This window comes from Cherax quadricarinatus, chromosome 16 (assembly GCF_038502225.1).
Source record: "Cherax quadricarinatus isolate ZL_2023a chromosome 16, ASM3850222v1, whole genome shotgun sequence".
Classification (NCBI taxonomy): domain Eukaryota; kingdom Metazoa; phylum Arthropoda; class Malacostraca; order Decapoda; family Parastacidae; genus Cherax; species Cherax quadricarinatus.
The window spans coordinates 29,066,252-29,086,213 of NC_091307.1; the positions used below are offsets into that span (position 1 = coordinate 29,066,252).

Below are 19,962 nucleotides of genomic sequence, written 5' to 3' on the forward strand. Positions count from 1 at the left end.
ATAATGCTAAATGGATCCTCTATCACAAGACTCACAGAGGGAAAATTCCTAGGTATCCACCTTGACAGTAGCCTTAAGTTCCATTTAACCCTTTCAGGGTCCGTCCCGTAGATCTACGGCTTTACGTTCAGGGTCCAAACCGTAGATCTACGCCATGAGCTCAGCTCACTCTGATAAACTGTGAGTGGTACATTTGGGCCTAGATATGAGAGAATACATCTATGTGGTATGTGTGCACCACATAAAACAGATCCTGCAGCACACTGTGTATAATGAGAGAAAAAAAACTGAAATCATGATTTTTCGATTAAAACAGCAACTTTGCAGTGTTTTTTCGTATGTTTTTTATAGTTGTATTTGCGATTTCTTGGTCTCATTTGATAGAATGGAAGACATATTACAGAAATAGAGATGATTTTGATTGGTTTTAGCACTGGAAATGGCTTGAAACTGAGCTCAAAGTAGCGGAAATGTTAAATTTTTGCCGATATTCAAGAGTAAACAAACGACCTCACACGTCTAATACACATCAGCTGGTGGGTCTAATATACATTCACAAATATGGTGATGATATTTATACAATTATTACAGTATTGCATAACAGTAAATCTTCTATTTTTTGGTGTGAATAAAAATTCATTATGTGAATAAAAAATCAAAATGGAATTTATTTGTAAAGCCTCAAAACATAACTAATGAACAGAGGAAATGTTAGTTTAGTGCCAGGAATGCCTACATTGTTTATTCTGGACCCTATTTTGAAATTGGAATATTTTGAACTTTGTGTTAAATTGGCCAAATTAACAATTTCCGATCACTTTATTTTGTAGTTGAAACAGTTGACTTGGCGATTTCTTGTGCTCAATCGATAGAATAGAAGTAATACTAGTGAAATAGCTAAGAATTTGGTTGATTGGAATAATGTAATTGGCCTAAAATGGGAGTCAAAGTCGGCAAAATCGCCGATTCGTAAATATCGCTGACACATCAAAATTCGCGAGAGCATAATTTCGTCAATTTTCCACCAAATTTCGTACTTTTTGTTTTATTACCTTCACAAAAAGATTCTCTACGATTTCATAAGAAAAAATAACAAATTTTTTTTTTGAAAATTCTTGGACACTGGTGCGTGACTCCAGATTTGGGCCTTGGACCCTGAAAGGGTTTAATGTTACTAATGAAACACCTTATTTAACATTTACCTATTAAAGTACCAATTATAAAATTTGATTCAAGGACAACAGATAAAAATGGTTTGATCAATCTTCATTCCAATAACTGGAAGGAGGGTTTAGATGCCATGATCACCAATTTGTACATTCAATATCTTAAGGTACTTGAGTAAAAATGTTGAAATTTCATCGAAAATGTTAAAAAATTGTAAATTGTAAATTGTTTACTGTAATTGTCAGTACCACTATATAGGTAGTAGGTTGGTAGACAGCAACCACCCAGGGAAGTACTACCGTCCTGCCAGATGACTGTGAAACAGAAACCTGTAACTGTTTTGCATGATGGTAGGATTGCTGGTTTCTTTTTCTGTCTCATAAACACGCTAGATAACAGGGATATCTTGCTACTCCTACTTACACTTTGGTCACACTTCACAGACACGCACATGCATATATATATACATACATCTAGGTTTTTCTCCTTTTTCTAAATAGCTCTTGTTCTTCTTTATTTCTTCTATTGTCCATGGGGAAGTGGAAAAGAATCTTTCCTCCGTAAGCCATGCGTGTCGTATGAGGCGACTAAAATGCCGGGAGCAATGGGCTAGTAACCCCTTCTCCTGTAGACATTTACTAAAAAAGAGAAGAAGAAAAACTTTATAAAACTGGGATGCTTGAATGTGCGTGGATGTAGTGCGGATGACAAGAAACAGATGATTGCTGATGTTATGAATGAAAAGAAGTTGGATGTCCTGGCCCTAAGCGAAACAAAGCTGAAGGGGGTAGGGGAGTTTCGGTGGGGGGAAATAAATGGGATTAAATCTGGAGTATCTGAGAGAGTTAGAGCAAAGGAAGGGGTAGCAGTAATGTTGAATGATCAGTTATGGAAGGAGAAAAGAGAATATGAATGTGTAAATTCAAGAATTATGTGGATTAAAGTAAAGGTTGGATGCGAGAAGTGGGTCATAATAAGCGTGTATGCACCTGGAGAAGAGAGGAATGCAGAGGAGAGAGAGAGATTTTGGGAGATGTTAAGTGAATGTATAGGAGCCTTTGAACCAAGTGAGAGAGTAATTGTGGTAGGGGACCTGAATGCTAAAGTAGGAGAAACTTTTAGAGAGGGTGTGGTAGGTAAGTTTGGGGTGCCAGGTGTAAATGATAATGGGAGCCCTTTGATTGAACTTTGTATAGAAAGGGGTTTAGTTATAGGTAATACATATTTTAAGAAAAAGAGGATAAATAAGTATACAAGATATGATGTAGGGCGAAATGACAGTAGTTTGTTGGATTATGTATTGGTAGATAAAAGACTGTTGAGTAGACTTCAGGATGTACATGTTTATAGAGGGGCCACAGATATATCAGATCACTTTCTAGTTGTAGCTACACTGAGAGTAAAAGGTAGATGGGATACAAGGAGAATAGAAGCATCAGGGAAGAGAGAGGTGAAGGTTTATAAACTAAAAGAGGAGGCAGTTAGGGTAAGATATAAACAGCTATTGGAGGATAGATGGGCTAATGAGAGCATAGGCAATGGGGTCGAAGAGGTATGGGGTAGGTTTAAAAATGTAGTGTTAGAGTGTTCAGCAGAAGTTTGTGGTTACAGGAAAGTGGGTGCGGGAGGGAAGAGGAGCGATTGGTGGAATGATGATGTAAAGAGAGTAGTAAGGGAGAAAAAGTTAGCATATGAGAAGTTTTTACAAAGTAGAAGTGATGCAAGGAGGGAAGAGTATATGGAGAAAAAGAGAGAGGTTAAGAGAGTGGTGAAGCAATGTAAAAAGAGAGCAAATGAGAGAGTGGGTGAGATGTTATCAACAAATTTTGTTGAAAATAAGAAAAAGTTTTGGAGTGAGATTAACAAGTTAAGAAAGCCTAGAGAACAAATGGATTTGTCAGTTAAAAATAGGAGAGGAGAGTTATTAAATGGAGAGTTAGAGGTATTGGGAAGATGGAGGGAATATTTTGAGGAATTGTTAAATGTTGATGAAGATAGGGAAGCTGTGATTTCGTGTATAGGGCAAGGAGGAATAACATCTTGTAGGAGTGAGGAAGAGCCAGTTGTGAGTGTGGGGGAAGTTCGTGAGGCAGTAGGTAAAATGAAAGGGGGTAAGGCAGCCGGGATTGATGGGATAAAGATAGAAATGTTAAAAGCAGGTGGGGATATAGTTTTGGAGTGGTTGGTGCAATTATTTAATAAATGTATGGAAGAGGGTAAGGTACCTAGGGATTGGCAGAGAGCATGCATAGTTCCTTTGTATAAAGGCAAAGGGGACAAAAGAGAGTGCAAAAATTATAGGGGGATAAGTCTGTTGAGTATACCTGGTAAAGTGTATGGTAGAGTTATTATTGAAAGAATTAAGAGTAAGACGGAGAATAGGATAGCAGATGAACAAGGAGGCTTTAGGAAAGGTAGGGGGTGTGTGGACCAGGTGTTTACAGTGAAACATATAAGTGAACAGTATTTAGATAAGGCTAAAGAGGTCTTTGTGGCATTTATGGATTTGGAAAAGGCGTATGACAGGGTGGATAGGGGGGCAATGTGGCAGATGTTGCAGGTGTATGGTGTAGGAGGTAGGTTACTGAAAGCAGTGAAGAGTTTTTACGAGGATAGTGAGGCTCAAGTTAGAGTATGTAGGAAAGAGGGAAATTATTTCCCAGTAAAAGTAGGCCTTAGACAAGGATGTGTGATGTCACCGTGGTTGTTTAATATATTTATAGATGGGGTTGTAAGAGAAGTAAATGCGAGGGTCTTGGCAAGAGGCGTGGAGTTAAAAGATAAAGAATCACACATAAAGTGGGAGTTGTCACAGTTGCTCTTTGCTGATGACACTGTGCTCTTGGGAGATTCTGAAGAGAAGTTGCAGAGATTGGTGGATGAATTTGGTAGGGTGTGCAAAAGAAGAAAATTAAGAAATTTGTGTGAAATTGGCAAAATTGCTAAATTCTGACCACTGTACTGGATAGTTGAATTTCATAAATGGGTGGTTTCTTGCACCCATTCGATAGAAAAAATGGAGTTCTAGCGAAATATTCATGTTTTTTCTCGACTAGTACAGTGAAATTGGCCGAAAATGGGGCTCAAAGTGGGCAAAATCGCCGATGCGTAAACATCGCCAAGACCGCTAACTTTGCGAGAGCATAATTCCATAAGTTTTCTATCAAATTTCAAACTTTTGGTCTCTTTATGATCGGGAAAAGATTCTCTATCTTTTCATAAGAGAAAATATTTTTTTTTTTTTTTTAAATTTGGCCGACCCTGAGAACGAGTTTCGGAGAGGGCCTGTCGACCCTCAAAGGGTTAAAGGTGAATACGGGAAAGAGTAAGGTTATGAGGATAACAAAAAGATTAAGTGATGAAAGATTGAATATCAGATTGGAGGGAGAGAGTATGGAGGAGGTGAATGTATTCAGATATTTGGGAGTGGACGTGTCAGCGGATGGGTCTATGAAAGATGAGGTGAATCATAGAATTGATGAGGGGAAAAGAGTGAGTGGTGCACTTAGGAGTCTGTGGAGACAAAGAACTTTGTCCTTGGAGGCAAAGAGGGGAATGTATGAGAGTATAGTTTTACCAACGCTCTTATATGGGTGTGAAGCATGGGTGATGAATGTTGCAGCGAGGAGAAGGCTGGAGGCAGTGGAGATGTCATGTCTGAGGGCAATGTGTGGTGTGAATATAATGCAGAGAATTTGTAGTTTGGAAGTTAGGAGGAGGTGTGGGATTACCAAAACTGTTGTCCAGAGGGCTGAGGAAGGGTTGTTGAGGTGGTTCGGACATGTAGAGAGAATGGAGCGAAACAGAATGACTTCAAGAGTGTATCAGTCTGTAGTGGAAGGAAGGCGGGGTAGGGGTCGGCCTAGGAAAGGTTGGAGAGAGGGGGTAAAGGAGGTTTTGTGTGTGAGGGGCTTGGACTTCCAGCAGGCATGCGTGAGCGTGTTTGATAGGAGTGAATGGAGACAAATGGTTTTTAATACTTGACGTGCTGTTGGAGTGTGAGCAAAGTAACATTTATGAAGGGGTTCAGGGAAACTGGCAGGCCAGACTTGAGTCCTGGAGATGGGAAGTGCAGTGCCTGCACTCTGAAGGAGGGGTGTTAATGTTGCAGTTTAAAAACTGTAGTGTAAAGCACCCTTCTGGCAAGACAGTGATGGAGTGAATGATGGTGAAAGTTTTTCTTTTTCGGGCCACCCTGCCTTGGTGGGAATCGGCCAGTGTGATGATAAAAAAAAAATAAATTTTAAGCTTGCCCATTATGCTTTGCATACAAAGGGCTTTTGGCATGTACACCCAACTAGTACTATAATTCCTTGTACAACTATGTATCATATCCAAATAAACTATATGAATATGAATACATCTCTTATCTCCCGGGACATGAAAGGCTGTGTCCCTGTCTGAGAAGTGATGTTTTATTATATACTGATCCTTCCACCACTGCTTCCCAGAGATCATTCCAGAGATCGTTCCAGAGAGAGGCTAAAAGCCATAAATGAAACTGAAAGAAATCCCAAATATTTATTTTCATATGCCAAAAACATGCTAAAAGCAACACCCTGTATTAGGTCCCTTGCTTAAACAAGATGGGATTTGCACCATGACAGTGAAGAAATGAGAGAGATATTGAAATCTCAATGCAGTAGACCCCCAGTTTTCATTTAATCTGTCCCAGAAGGTTGGCCAAAAACTGTAATGGCCAAAAACAAGTAATATTTCCCATAAAAAATAGTGTAAATCCAATTAATCCATTTAAAAAACACTTACTCACCCAAAACTAAATAAATATTGAATAACTGTATTTCATAGATGTATAACACGTGACCCTATCAAACTAGTATGTTTTTAACAGTAATGCTACAAATTTGTACAACTACAGTATAATGTTTCATAATTGAAATGTTCAAATTTCATTGTTTAAAATAGTCAATTGTACTTCATATTGTAAATTGTTTACTGTAATTTTTTACTACTAAATATCATTGCTTAGTTTACCTTTTCAGGGTCCAGAGGCCAAATTTCAAAGTGTGCACCAGGGTCCAAAAATTTTCCCAAAAATTTTGTTATTTTTTCTTATGAAATGGTAGAGAATCTTTTTCTGAAGGTAATAAAACAAAAAGTACGAAATTTGATGGAAAACTGACGAAATTATGCTCTAGCGAATTTTGATGTGTCAGCGATATTTATGGATCGGCGATTTTGCGGACTTTGACTCCCATTTTAGGCCAATTATATTATTCCAGTCAACCAAATTCTTAGTTATTTCACTAGTATTACTTCTATTCTATGGACTGAGCACAAGAAATTGCCAAGTCAACTGTTTCAACTACAAAATAAAGTGATCGGAAATTGGTAATTTGGCCAATTTAATGCAAAGTTCAAAATATTCCAATTTCAAAATGGGGCCCAGAATAAACAATGCAGGCATTCCTGGCACTAAACTAACATTTCCTCTGTTCATTAGTTACATTTTCAGGCTTTACAGATGAATTCCATTTTGAATTTTTATTCAAACCAAAAAATAGATTTACTGTTATGCAATACTGTAATAATTGTATTAATAATATCAGCACATTTGTGTATGTATATTAAACCCACCAGCTGGCATTTATTAGACGTGTGAGGTCATTTGTTTACTCTTGAACATCGGCAAAAATTTAACATTTCCACTACTTTGAGCTCAGTTTCAAGCCATTTTCAGTACTAAAACCAATCAAAATCATCTCTATTTCTGTAATATATCTTCCATTCTATCAAATGAGACCAAGAAATTGCAAATACAACTATAAAAAACTTACGAAAAAACACTGTAAAGTTGCCGTTTTAATCGAAAATTATGGTCTCAGTTTTTTTTTCTCTCATTATGCACTGTGTGCAGCAGAATTTGTTTTATGTGGTGCACACATACCACATAGATGTATTCTCTCATATCTAGGCCCAAATTTACTGCTCACAACTTATCAGAGAGAGTTGAGCTCATGGCATAGATCTACAGCTTGGACCCTCAATGTAAAGCTGTAGATCTACGGCATGGACCCTGACCGGGTTAATCTTAAGTTAATTTTAAGCCTGCCCATAATGCTCTGCATACAAAGGGCTTTTGGCATGTACACCCATCTACTATAATTCCTTGTACAACTACGCATCATGTCCAAATAAAAATTATTATTATTATTATTATTATTATTATTATTATTATTATTTCAAACACCCAAAAATATTAACAAAAAATACATTTTTAAGAGAATAACTATAGTTTTACATACAGAAAACAATGAGAAATAACTATAAATAACTAATTTTAATGATAAATGAACATTACATACTTTTATTGAAGACTCTTGTTGGTGAGTAGTATTTATTTGTAGTCCCAGGCAGACTACATCCCAGTGTATACCTACCGGTTACATACACTGCAGCCTACAGCCATATTATTACCATTGACATACCACGTTCACTGAGTTTAATCGTTTCTAGCAGCTACCTTTAGATGCCATCATAAACAGAGGGAGAAGGAATGAATAATTCATGCCGAGAATTGTAAACAAAAGTTTATGTATTAAGGGCGGTTACTGGGCCAACACAGATTCATACAGTTTTCTCTAATGCTGGACAAGAGAAAACATAACGTTTACCCCCACCGCATATAAAGATTGCATGTTTATATGCTATGTAATGTGCTTCTTACATAATTTTGAAGAAAATATCACAGATGGATTAATGAAATGTCTATATTAACCTAAAATAAGACATTTAATGTGCCCAAGAGTGAGCCATGAATGCATGAGCGGCCCAGGCGCACATGTCTGGTACCAACGATTTCTGAGGGGATGTACAAAACCCGGGGGAATATTTCACAGAAAAAGTGCTCAAAATCTGAATTGTATAATTTCCACACCGGCCAAAAACCAGGGGTTCACTGTATGATTCTGTGTTTAGCGAGCCATTAGTCAGATGCAAGATAGACAATCCAAATTATTTTATGAACAAGACCCATAGTTTTGTCAACATATCCAAAAATTTTTATATAACACTACTTGACTTTGAAAGTCATTGACAACATGCCCACTCACTCTGTGCCAGGCCTAGAATCATGGAACTCCATGTTCATCAAGAACTGCAAGAACCCCTGTTGTGTGCCTTGTGTATGCTGTGGAGAGGGCACCTTAATACAGGGGTCATCCCACAGTCACTAAAAGCAACAGATATAGCCCCCCAACCCCCTCCAGAAAGGATACAAAGCAACAGCAAAGAATTATAGACCAATAGCTCAAATGTGCTACATCATAAAAAAAAAAAAAGTCTTCAAAAGGGTTCCAAGAAGCAAGACTGCCAACCACTTGGGCAATCCAGGGCAACATGGGTTTAGAGCAAGTCACTCCTGCCACTGACAACTACTGGAATACTATGACATGGTCTTGGATGCACTAGAGGACAAACAGAATGCAGATGTAGAATACACAGATTTCGCAAAAGCCTTTGACAAGTGCAATCATGGTGAGACAGCGCACAAAATGCATACTAAAGGAATAACTGGAGAAGTGGGTAGATGGATTTTAACCTTGCTATCCAAGAGAACACAAAGAGTAATAGTAAACAGAGTTAAGTCAGAAGCTGCCCCAGTGAAAAGCTCTCTTCCACAATGTACAGTCCCCCCCCCCCTTCCTCTAGACATACATACATAGACAGACAGACACACAGCTAGACAGACAGACAGACAGACAGACACACACACACACACACACACACACACACACACACACACACACACACAGAGGTGGGGCCAGGAGCTATGAATCGACCCCTGCAACCACAAATAGGTGAGTACAAATAGGTGAGTACAGAGACAGACAGACAGACACAGACAGACAGACACAGACAGACACAGACAGACAGACACACACAGACACAGACACAGACACAGACACACACACACACACACACACACACACACACACACACACACACACACACACACACACACACACACACAATTTGATCCCAAAATAAATCTGTCAAATTTATTGTATTGTAAAATCACTCATTTCAACAAAATCCACATTTCTTGACTTATTTCTACTTAAAAGAATATGACCATACTACATATGCAGAAAACGCACATATAAAACTGCATTTAGTGAACAATGAAATAAAATCGATCCTTTCGTAAAGGTTCTTGACAGTGGATGGCTGTGAGAGAGAGAAGACAAGATGTCACAGTGATGGGAAGTAGATCTTTCAAGAGTGATCACCTTCATGATAGACTACATTAAAGTACAAGTACTGCCCACACATTGTAGTTTGTCTCATACAGTAAAAATTATTAGGTGGGCATTATCTCCATTATGTTTTATCATTAATTATATTATCTCATGATTATAAAACCAAAACAGGTAAATATTTTCAACATGGAGTTATTTAATGTTTTAAATTTATGAGATGATTCTGTTTTAAACCCAATTTAATGTTATTTATTCCATGGGTTAAGTGCGGAGATGATGTGTTTTACTGCTCATTTCATGTGACTACAACAAAAACATTGACTGCCTTTCTATCAATAAATCTATGTATATAAGAGCAATCATATGTTAGACTCGAAATGACTGAAGTTATAAATATTAAAACAAAAATAAATTAACTATTTCTTAAGATATGCTGCTTGATCTACCAAGTTGTTGTTGCTGCCTGAGTTAATGACTGTAAGCTAGCTAAATGTTTAATAGTGCCAGTAATGAAAACAGGTATCTATATCAATCATTATAACAAAATTATACAAGTTAGCAACAGATACAACACTTGAGGAAAGGTGTCATTTTTCAACTATACTACTTAAAGTAAAACAAAAAATATATATCAGAAAATCTTACATCCAATAACCAAGAAGAAAAAAGCTCAAAAACAATACTTAGACTTACTGAACTGGGCACGCATAATTTTTGGAAATTCAGACACTTCTTAAATAGCAACCAAACTAACTGCATTATGAATAAGCAGCAGCCTAAGAAAGTTGGAGTGAATCAGCAAAAAGGTAACATAAGATTTAAATCATCCAGATTTATCAAATTCTTCCTTCAATGTTTTGCCCATTAACATTACTTGTTAACAGTGTTACAGTCTATAATGTAAATGTATATGACTTATTATCCTCCACAAGCTATCTTTGTTTTTATGTCAACCCAACGTTTGGAGGAGAAAATTTCTCTTAACATGGAGAGGATAGTCATCTCATAATTTTGATTGTGTCATTCTGTTGCTAAATTAGTATTTGTATGGATATTTGCAGAAGTAATTTGAATCCATGTATAACTGTCTTTTGAGTGTGACTAAATATCTCCCTCCTAGTAGTTTATTGACATTAATGATGTGGTACAGCCCTAACAACAAAATACCTTATAACTAAAAGATTCATGCTCCACTGAAATATTTGCAATAATACTCTGCCTGAGACACTCATATTATTGCATAAAACAGTTTATAAAACAAATTACATCTGAAAATTGTATATAGAAGGAAAGCTGCATTTACTTTTCAAAACTGTTTTATGGTGTAACACGTATGCTCAGACAAGATCACTGTAATGAAGGAGTGCTTCAAGTAGGAAAGGTTAATTTAAGAAAAATGAGGATATTACTTCTGGAAATATAGATATAATATCCTTGGGATATCATCATTCTCTTTGTAGAACAGCATGAAACTATGAAAATAAACCAAAAGCAGCCAAAAAGAAAAAAAACCTTGCAATTCCAGAACATATTCCAATTACACAGTCTAAAAAAAAAAAAAAAAAAAAAAACATCTACTACCAGAAACAGCCAAACAGACAAACCAACATCCACACAAGTTGTGCAGAGCAGCATCTACTTACCCAGGCCCGGGATAATAATATGGAGGCGGTCTCTCGTACTCTGGGGAGAGGCTGGGCTGACTGGTGTAACGTGGGGGCCCGCCGCTTGGAGGGTAGTCTGCCCAGCTGTGTGCACACACGGATAGGCAAACTGACACAACCATACCTACACTCAACTACTACTACTGCTACAGTTACACCTTGTTAATACACACTATCCCTCTTCATTAAACATGCTTTACATAAATTACATGGGCCAAAATCCTTTTAAAAACTTGATGAAAAAATCTATACTAAATAGCTAAGTCAGGTTCAAATAAATTCCTAATCTAACAACTGTTACAAATGATGCAAGATTCAATATATATCATCCTTATCTTCCATATTAAAGCATTTTGGCCAATTTACCTAAGTACAGAATACAATAATTATATGAAAGTCATATACATAGAAGTGTTCATTAATCATACTGGTGTAAGTTAGTAAATCTTAAGAATAACAAGGTGCAACTGTAATGGTTAACTTTGAACCCACTGTGTTTCCAAGTCAAACACAGTCATCAATTTCAGTGTTCTCTTAGGTATATATTGTGATGAGTTAGTGAACTAATTGTCATCAGAATCATCATCATCCAACACAAACTTGCTTGTCAAAATAAAAATTAAAATAGCTTAATCCATATTCAAGAGACATACCCAAGCCAAGTAACACTTCTAAAGTAATACTACTCACTAATGCAATTAAAACATTTTATGGTTCCATGCTCATGCTTTATTTGCATTTGCTGAGTATGTGGATGTACCTTTTGTATATAGCCTCAACACTAAAGTATTCTTCGACATATGCATCACATGGTTTAATACATCTACTGAATATGGCTCATAGGTGCAGCTTTTTGCTTACCAATCATCCCGAGTGTCACACGAGATAAGCATTAAGGTGCTGCGTCACTTTACAGTATTACCCAGAACAAACTTTTTAATAACCTACATTGTACTTCAAGCAACATTTACATCCATACACTGAATAACTAAGGCTTGATGTTTGTAATGTCCTGTTGTAATCAAATGCTTGAGAACCAGAATGTAGCCTTTAGAAGAAAATTGTAGCCAAAGTGCAAAGCTTGAGCTTTAGTTGAATAAAATAAAGAGAAAATGCCTCAAAGGGACTAAATTAAAAAAAAAAAAAATAAAGGCAATTCTCACCTTAGTTCTAAAAACCAAAGGCATATCTCAGAAAATGCATAGCAAACAGGTGTAGCAAATTCACATCCTACATAAGAATTAGTGAATTTCAACCACTTTCGGTGCTTTCATACAACATATTTGCCTATTTAAACAAAAAATGAACTGTATTTAAGCACTAGTAGTTGAAGTTCACTAAAAATATTGCATATCATACAGTATAATGCAAGGTTACTTACTCTGTAGTGTTAATGTACTCTCTGTGTGGTGGTGATGCTTGTGAACCACTGTAGGCTTGATCTGCCGTGTAGCTACTGCTCACATACCCTTCATGCTCACGGGAACGCCGCCGCTGCTTCTTATCGTAGGCACTGCTTTGGAATACATGGAGGAGTTGGTTCTTCCATATATCTAACATTTCTTTTATAATCAGAATGCATGTCAACACATATGGTAAAATAATTTGTATTATCATGTTTTTACAACACTATACAGTACTACTTTCAATAATTATGAGTTGGAATACATAATCACAAATAGGCTTGTAAATACACAAGATGCCATGCATTCAACAAAATACAGTACAATGTACTCAAGCATTTACAAAAACACTAAATTTGAAGCTCTGCATACGCTGAACAGCAGAACCTATACCATCTGCACAAGTTTCCCTCTGGCCTTATTAAGGCAACTGATAATGGACAGAGAAGCTCATCCACCACCAAAGACCCATATAGCATAGCACAAAATTGACAGTAATAAGTTTTAACCCTTAAACAGTCCAAATGTATCTATACGTTCACTCGCGCAGCGCCCTGAATATTTTGAAAAAGTAAAATTTTTTTTTTTTATATAGAAAAAAGAGCACATTTTTTAAATATTTTAGAATAAAAAAATAAAATTTTCATGGTCAGTACTTACCAAGATATGAGGCCAAGAAGTTGGCACTGGGTGCTCATGTGACAGCAACATCAAGTCCTGCTGCTTGCGGAAGTGTTGCCCATATACCTTTTTTTCTATTTTTTCATATTATTTTATATAATTTTTATCTTCTGATAATTACAATTTGTAGCAGTTCTTGTCATTTTATAACCAATCTTTGTTCTGCCACTAGTATTAGGTACTGAAACTGTACTCAAATTGTCACAAACACACTGACAGGTGGACATTTACACCTGCCTTGGTCATTTACTATTGTCTTGGAATATAAATAAAGTATTTATAGGTCCCAGCAATGTTTTGGATATGTGGAAGTGGAAGAAGAGAAGGAGGAAGAGGAGGAAGAGGAGGAAGAGAAGGAAGAGGAGGAAGAGGAGGAGGAAGAGGAGGAGGAAGAGGAGGAGGAAGAGGAGGATGATGAAGAGGAGGAGGAGGATGAAGAGGAGGAGGAGGAGGAGGAGGAAGAGGACGGAGGAGGAGGAAGAGGATGGAGGAGTAGGAAGAGGAGGAGGAGGAGGAAGAGGACGGAGGAGGAGGAAGAGGAGGAAGAGGACGGAAAAGGAGGAGGAGGAAGAGGAGGGAGGGGGAGGAGGAGGAGGGAGAGGGAGGAGGAGGGAGAGGGAGGAGGAGGGAGAGGGAGGAGGAGGGAGAGGGAGAGGAGGAGGGGAGGGAGTGGGAGGGAGAGGGAGAGGGAGGGAGAGGGAGAGGGAGAGGGAGGAGGAGAGGGAGAGGGAGGAGGAGAGAGGGGGAGGGAGAGAGGAGGAGGAGGGAGAGGGAGGGAGAGGGAGGAGGAGGGAGAGGGAGGGAGAGGGAGAGGGAGGGAGAGGGAGGAGGAGGGAGAGGAGAGGGAGGAGGAGGAGGGAGAGGGAGGAGGAGGAGGGAGAGGGAGGAGGGAGAGGGAGGAGGAGGGAGAGGGAGGAGGGAGAGGGAGGAGGAGGGAGAGGGAGGAGGGAGAGGGAGGAGGAGGGAGGGAGGAGGAGGAGGGAGAGGGAGGAGGGAGAGGGAGGAGGAGGGTGAGGGAGGAGGAGGAGGGAGAGGGAGGAGGAGGAGGGAGAGGGAGGAGGAGGAGGGAGAGGGAGGAGGAGGAGGGAGAGGGAGGAGGAGGAGGGAGAGGGAGGAGGAGGGAGAGGGTGAGGGAGGAGGAGGGAGAGGGAGGAGGAGGGAGAGGGAGAGAGGAGGGAGGGAGGAGGAGGGAGAGGGAGGAGGAGGGAGAGGGAGGAGGAGGGAGAGGGAGAGGGAGGGAGAGGGAGGGAGAGGGAGGGAGAGGGAGGGAGAGGGAGGGAGAGGGAGGGAGAGGGAGGAGGAGGGAGAGGGAGAAGGAGGGAGAAGGAGGGAGAAGGAGGGAGAAGGAGGGAGAAGGAGGGAGAAGGAGGGAGAAGGAGGGAGAAGGAGGGAGAAGGAGGGAGAAGAAGGGAGAAGAAGGGAGAAGAAGGGAGAAGAAGGGAGAAGAAGGGAGAAGAAGGGAGGAGGAGGGAGAGGGAGGCGGAGGGAGAGGGAGGAGGAGGGAGGAGGAGGGAGAGGGAGGAGGAGGAGGAGGAGAATAATAATACGTAATAATAATAATACATAAGAATAATAATATGCAATAATATGTTCCCTCGAAGCATGAAAAACAAGGTCCACCCCTGACAGTGACATGATAAGGGGAGATAACATCTGATAAGAGCTGACGTTTGATGAGCGTAAACAAGGGTGGGGGAGGGTGCAGCTGATAAGAAAAGATTAGATGGCCATCCCCCTCTCTTTGTTTTTGCTGGTACACAAACATTTCTGTCTGTATTTGTCTCTGTCAAGCTCCCTGTCCATCCGCCTAGCTCTCTGTCTCAGAGAGATCCACAAGACTGTGTCATCACCTTTACTCACATCTTCAAGCAGAGTATAGCACTTTGTCTGGATTTTGGGATTATCCTAGGTAATTTATACTACATATACTTGTATTTATGTGTACCTGTGAGACAGAGATAGACAAAGACAGATTGAAAGAGATAGACAGGGACAGATAGACAATGCCAGAGACAGACAGATAGACAGACAGAGACAGATGTAGACAAAGATCGACAGACCCAAAACTTGGGGTTAACATCACTTTCCTCGTAGAAGAGAAGTGTTAATATGACATTACATCAGTGAATCCTTGGTGTTTGCCACACAGTTTGCTCTAGCTGGCACTCAATTTAACTGGCGCTCCCACAAGGTACCAAGTGATCCTAGATTTTTTTAATACTGCGCACACTGAGTGTTGAGACCAATTCTATGCTGACCAGGCACCTCAGGCCAATCGTGCAAAATTTGGAGGCAGGAAAATAAAACGTATATATACATTTGGGGCGCTACGCGTAAGAACGTATATATACGTTTGGACCGTTTAGGGGTTAATAAGGCAGATAAAATTTTTGCACAATATATAAAACTGCAATGTTATTTAATGTATTGGTGGTTATGAATGTTCATCTGCAGATGCTATTTATAAATGCACATGACAGGATGCAGTGAAGGGGGGTGAGAATAGGAAACCAAACATGCCACCGATGATGCCACACAATTGACCTCATGCAAAACGTTTAAGATTTCCTTCAACCTGCATCAGCCACATAACACACCTACCAGACAATTGATAACTTCCACCAAATACAGTGGACCCTCGACCAACGATGGCATCGATTAACGATAAATCCGACTAGCGATACATTTTAACGCAAAAATTTTGCCTCGACTAGCGCTAAAAAACTCGACCAACACTATTCGTTCCGTCTGAGACGCGTCCACTTCTGGCCAGTGTTTACAAGCCAGCCAGCCACCGCGGTCGCTTCCAAGCATACAATCGGAACATTTCATATTATCACAGCCTTTTTAGTGATTGCACCTGCAAAATAAGTCACCATGGGCCCCAAGAAAGCTTCTAGTGCCAACCCTACAGCAAAAAGGGTGAGAATTACTATGGATATGAAGAAAGAGATCATTGCTAAGTATGAAAGTGGAGTGCGTGTCTCCGAGCTGGCCAGGTTGTACACAAAACCCCAATCAACCATCGCTACTATTGTGGGCAAGAAAACGGCAATCAAGGAAGCTGTTCTTGCCAAAGGTGCAACTATGTTTTCGAAACTGAGATCGCAAGTACTCGAAGATGTTGAGAGACTGTTATTGGTGTGGATAAACGAAAAACAGATAGCAGGAGATAGCATCTCTCAAGCGATCATATGTGAAAAGGCTAGGAAGTTGCATGACGATTTAATTAAAAAAATGCCAGCAACTAGTGGTGATGTGAGTGAATTTAAGGCCAGCAAAGGTTGGTTTGAGAGATTTAAAGGGAAGGGAAGTAACCCCGGAAAAGGACTTGCCACCTCAAGTCCTAATGGAAGGGGATTCCCCTTCTAAACACTAAGACCATCAACACTCTCCCCTCCTCCCATCCCATCAATCATCACCAGATCTTCAATAAAGGTAAGTGTCATGTAACTGTGCATGTCTTCTTCAGTTTGTGTGTATTAAAATTAATATTTCATGTGGTAAAAACAATTTTTTTTTTCATACTTCGGGGTGTCCTACACGGATTAATTTGATTTTCATTATTTCTTATGGGCAAAATTAACTTGACTAACGATAATTTTGACTAACGATGAGCTCTCAGGAACGGATTAATAGCGTTAGTTGAGGGTCCACTGTATATACGTTTGGGGCGCTACGCGCGTGAACGTATATATACGTTTACCTGGAGTGTTTACCTGGAGAGAGTTCCGGGGGTCAACGCCCCCGCGGCCCGGTCTGTGACCAGGCCTCCTGGTGGATCAGAGCCTGATCAACCAGGCTGTTGCTGCTGGCTGCACGCAAACCAACATACGAGCCACAGCCCGGCTGATCCGGAACTGACTTTAGGTGCTTGTCCAGTGCCAGCTTGAAGACTGCCAGGGGTCTGTTGGTAATCCCCCTTATGTGTGCTGGGAGGCAGTTGAACAGTCTCGGGCCCCTGACACTTATTGTATGGTCTCTTAACGTGCTAGTGACACCCCTGCTTTTCATTGGGGGGATGGTGCATCGTCTGCCAAGTCTTTTGCTTTCGTAGTGAGTGATTTTCGTGTGCAAGTTCGGTACTAGTCCCTCTAGGATTTTCCAGGTGTATATAATCATGTATCTCTCCCTCCTGCGTTCCAGGGAATACAGGTTTAGGAACCTCAAGCGCTCCCAATAATTGAGGTGTTTTATCTCCGTTATGCGCGCCGTGAAAGTTCTCTGTACATTTTCTAGGTCGGCAATTTCACCTGCCTTGAAAGGTGCTGTTAGTGTGCAGCAATATTCCAGCCTAGATAGAACAAGTGACCTGAAGAGTGTCATCATGGGCTTGGCCTCCCTAGTTTTGAAGGTTCTCATTATCCATCCTGTCATTTTTCTAGCAGATGCGATTGATACAATGTTATGGTCCTTGAAGGTGAGATCCTCCGACATGATCACTCCCAGGTCTTTGACGTTGGTGTTTCGCTCTATTTTGTGGCCAGAATTTGTTTTGTACTCTGATGAAGATTTAATTTCCTCATGTTTACCATATCTGAGTAATTGAAATTTCTCATCGTTGAACTTCATATTGTTTTCTGCAGCCCACTGAAAGATTTGGTTGATGTCTGCCTGGAGCTTTGCAGTGTCTGCAATGGAAGACACTGTCATGCAGATTCGGGTGTCATCTGCAAAGGAAGACACGGTGCTGTGGCTGACATCCTTGTCTATGTCGGATATGAGGATGAGGAACAAGATGGGAGCGAGTACTGTGCCTTGTGGAACAGAGCTTTTCACCGTAGCTGCCTCGGACTTTACTCTGTTGACGACTACTCTCTGTGTTCTGTTAGTGAGGAAATTATAGATCCATCGACCGACTTTTCCTGTTATTCCTTTAGCACGCATTTTGTGCGCTATTACGCCATGGTCACACTTGTCGAAGGCTTTTGCAAAGTCTGTATATATTACATCTGCATTCTTTTTGTCTTCTAGTGCATTTAGGACCTTGTCGTAGTGGTCCAATAGTTGAGACAGACAGGAGCGACCTGTTCTAAACCCATGTTGCCCTGGGTTGTGTAACTGATGGGTTTCTAGATGGGTGGTGATCTTGCTTCTTAGGACCCTTTCAAAGATTTTTATGATATGGGATGTTAGTGCTATTGGTCTGTAGTTCTTTGCTGTTGCTTTACTGCCCCCTTTGTGGAGTGGGGCTATGTCTGTTGTTTTTAGTAACTGTGGGACGACCCCCGTGTCCATGCTCCCTCTCCATAGGATGGAAAAGGCTCGTGATAGGGGCTTCTTGCAGTTCTTGATGAACACAGAGTTCCATGAGTCTGGCCCTGGGGCAGAGTGCATGGGCATGTCATTTATCGCCTGTTCGAAGTCATTTGGCGTCAGGATAACATCGGATAGGCTTGTGTTAATCAAATTTTGTGGCTCTCTCATAAAAAATTCATTTTGATCTTCGACTCTCAGTCTGGTTAGCGGCTTGCTAAAAACTGAGTCATATTGGGACTTGAGTAGCTCACTCATTTCCTTGTTGTCATCTGTGTAGGACCCATCTTGTTTAAGTAGGGGCCCAATACTGGACGTTGTTCTCGATTTTGATTTGGCATAGGAGAAGAAATACTTTGGGTTTCTTTCGATTTCATTTATGGCTTTTAGTTCTTCCCGCGATTCCTGACTCCTAAAGGATTCTTTTAGCTTAAGTTCGATGCTTGCTATTTCTCTGACCAGTGTCTCCCTACGCATTTCAGATATATTGACCTCTTTTAGCCGCTCTGTTATTCTTTTCCGTCGCCTGTAAAGGGAGCGCCTGTCTCTTTCTGTTTTACATCTACTCCTCCTTTTTCTTAGAGGAATAAGCCTTGTGCATACATCGAGTGCCACCGAGTTAATCTGTTCTAGGCATAAGTTGGGGTCTGTGTTGCTTAGTATATCTTCCCAGCTTATATCGGTTAGGACTTGGTTTACTTGGTCCCACTTTATGTTTTTGTTATTGAAGTTGAATTTGGTGAATGCTCCCTCGTGACTAATCTCATTATGTCGGTCTGGGGCTCCGCGCATACATGACTGAACCTCAATTATGTTGTGATCTGAGTATATTGTTTTACACAAATATTATATACAAAATTATTAATCATACTGTCACAAACACACATGTACACACTTATAGGTGATTTTGTACACCTGGCTGAATCACATTCTATTATCTACAACTATATACAAGTATTTACATGTCCCAGTTATGTTTCTAGAACTCCAGGATTGTATGATACTCCATGAAGCATGGATTCATACAGAGTGCCACCCCACATTGCTGACACATGAATCGTGTGTCCTTCCGCTGTTGGGGTCATTTTGTGGTGGTAGCACACACAACACACTTTTTCTGAGAATACTTCTTTTCTTGGGTAAGTGGTATTGGTAACAAGTAGTGACAGTTAGCGAGGATTCAGTCTAGCACTTCCCCCACTGGTTGTGGTTGGGGGACAGGTTGTGGTGTGACAGGTCACTGTTGAGTGGCATATATAGGTGTGGTACCATGCTTTTTTTGCTACCCGCTTGATGACATTTAGGCTGAATTCTGCATAACGAAGTCATTTTCCTGTCTTCATTTCATACATGTTGAATGCATTGAGCACTGCAATGCTTACAAAGTGGAAAAACAGTTTTATATACTACTTGCGACTCCTACGCACACAGTCAACAAACCCTATCTTCATGTCACACTTGTCAACTAGTCGCATATTGTTCGTATAGTCGACAACAGCAGCTGGCTTGACAATACGTTCACTGGTGTCCTGGTTCACTTTGTTTGTACCATCTCGTTTCTGTGGATGG

The 19,962-nt window shown here is 40.2% G+C and overlaps 1 protein-coding gene across 16 annotated transcripts in view; it reads right to left on the bottom strand.

The window, feature by feature from the left end:
- Positions 1-10,981: 10,981 nt before the first annotated feature.
- The window catches only part of LOC128688974 (prominin-1), a 1,112,830-nt gene continuing 1,103,849 nt past the window's right edge, over positions 10,982-19,962 (bottom strand). For 12 of the 16 annotated variants that reach the window (XM_070085551.1, XM_070085543.1, XM_070085554.1 and 9 more), the window contains 2 exons: positions 12,435-12,566; positions 10,982-11,137 (listed from right to left, as the gene is read on the bottom strand). In XM_070085551.1, the coding sequence (XP_069941652.1) occupies positions 11,029-11,137; positions 12,435-12,566 (241 nt within the window). In that variant the 3' untranslated portion in view covers positions 10,982-11,028. Of the gene's footprint in view, positions 11,138-12,434; positions 12,570-19,962 lie in introns of all 16 variants that reach the window. The other 4 variants (XM_070085553.1, XM_070085547.1, XM_070085549.1 and 1 more) reach the window with 1 other exon arrangement.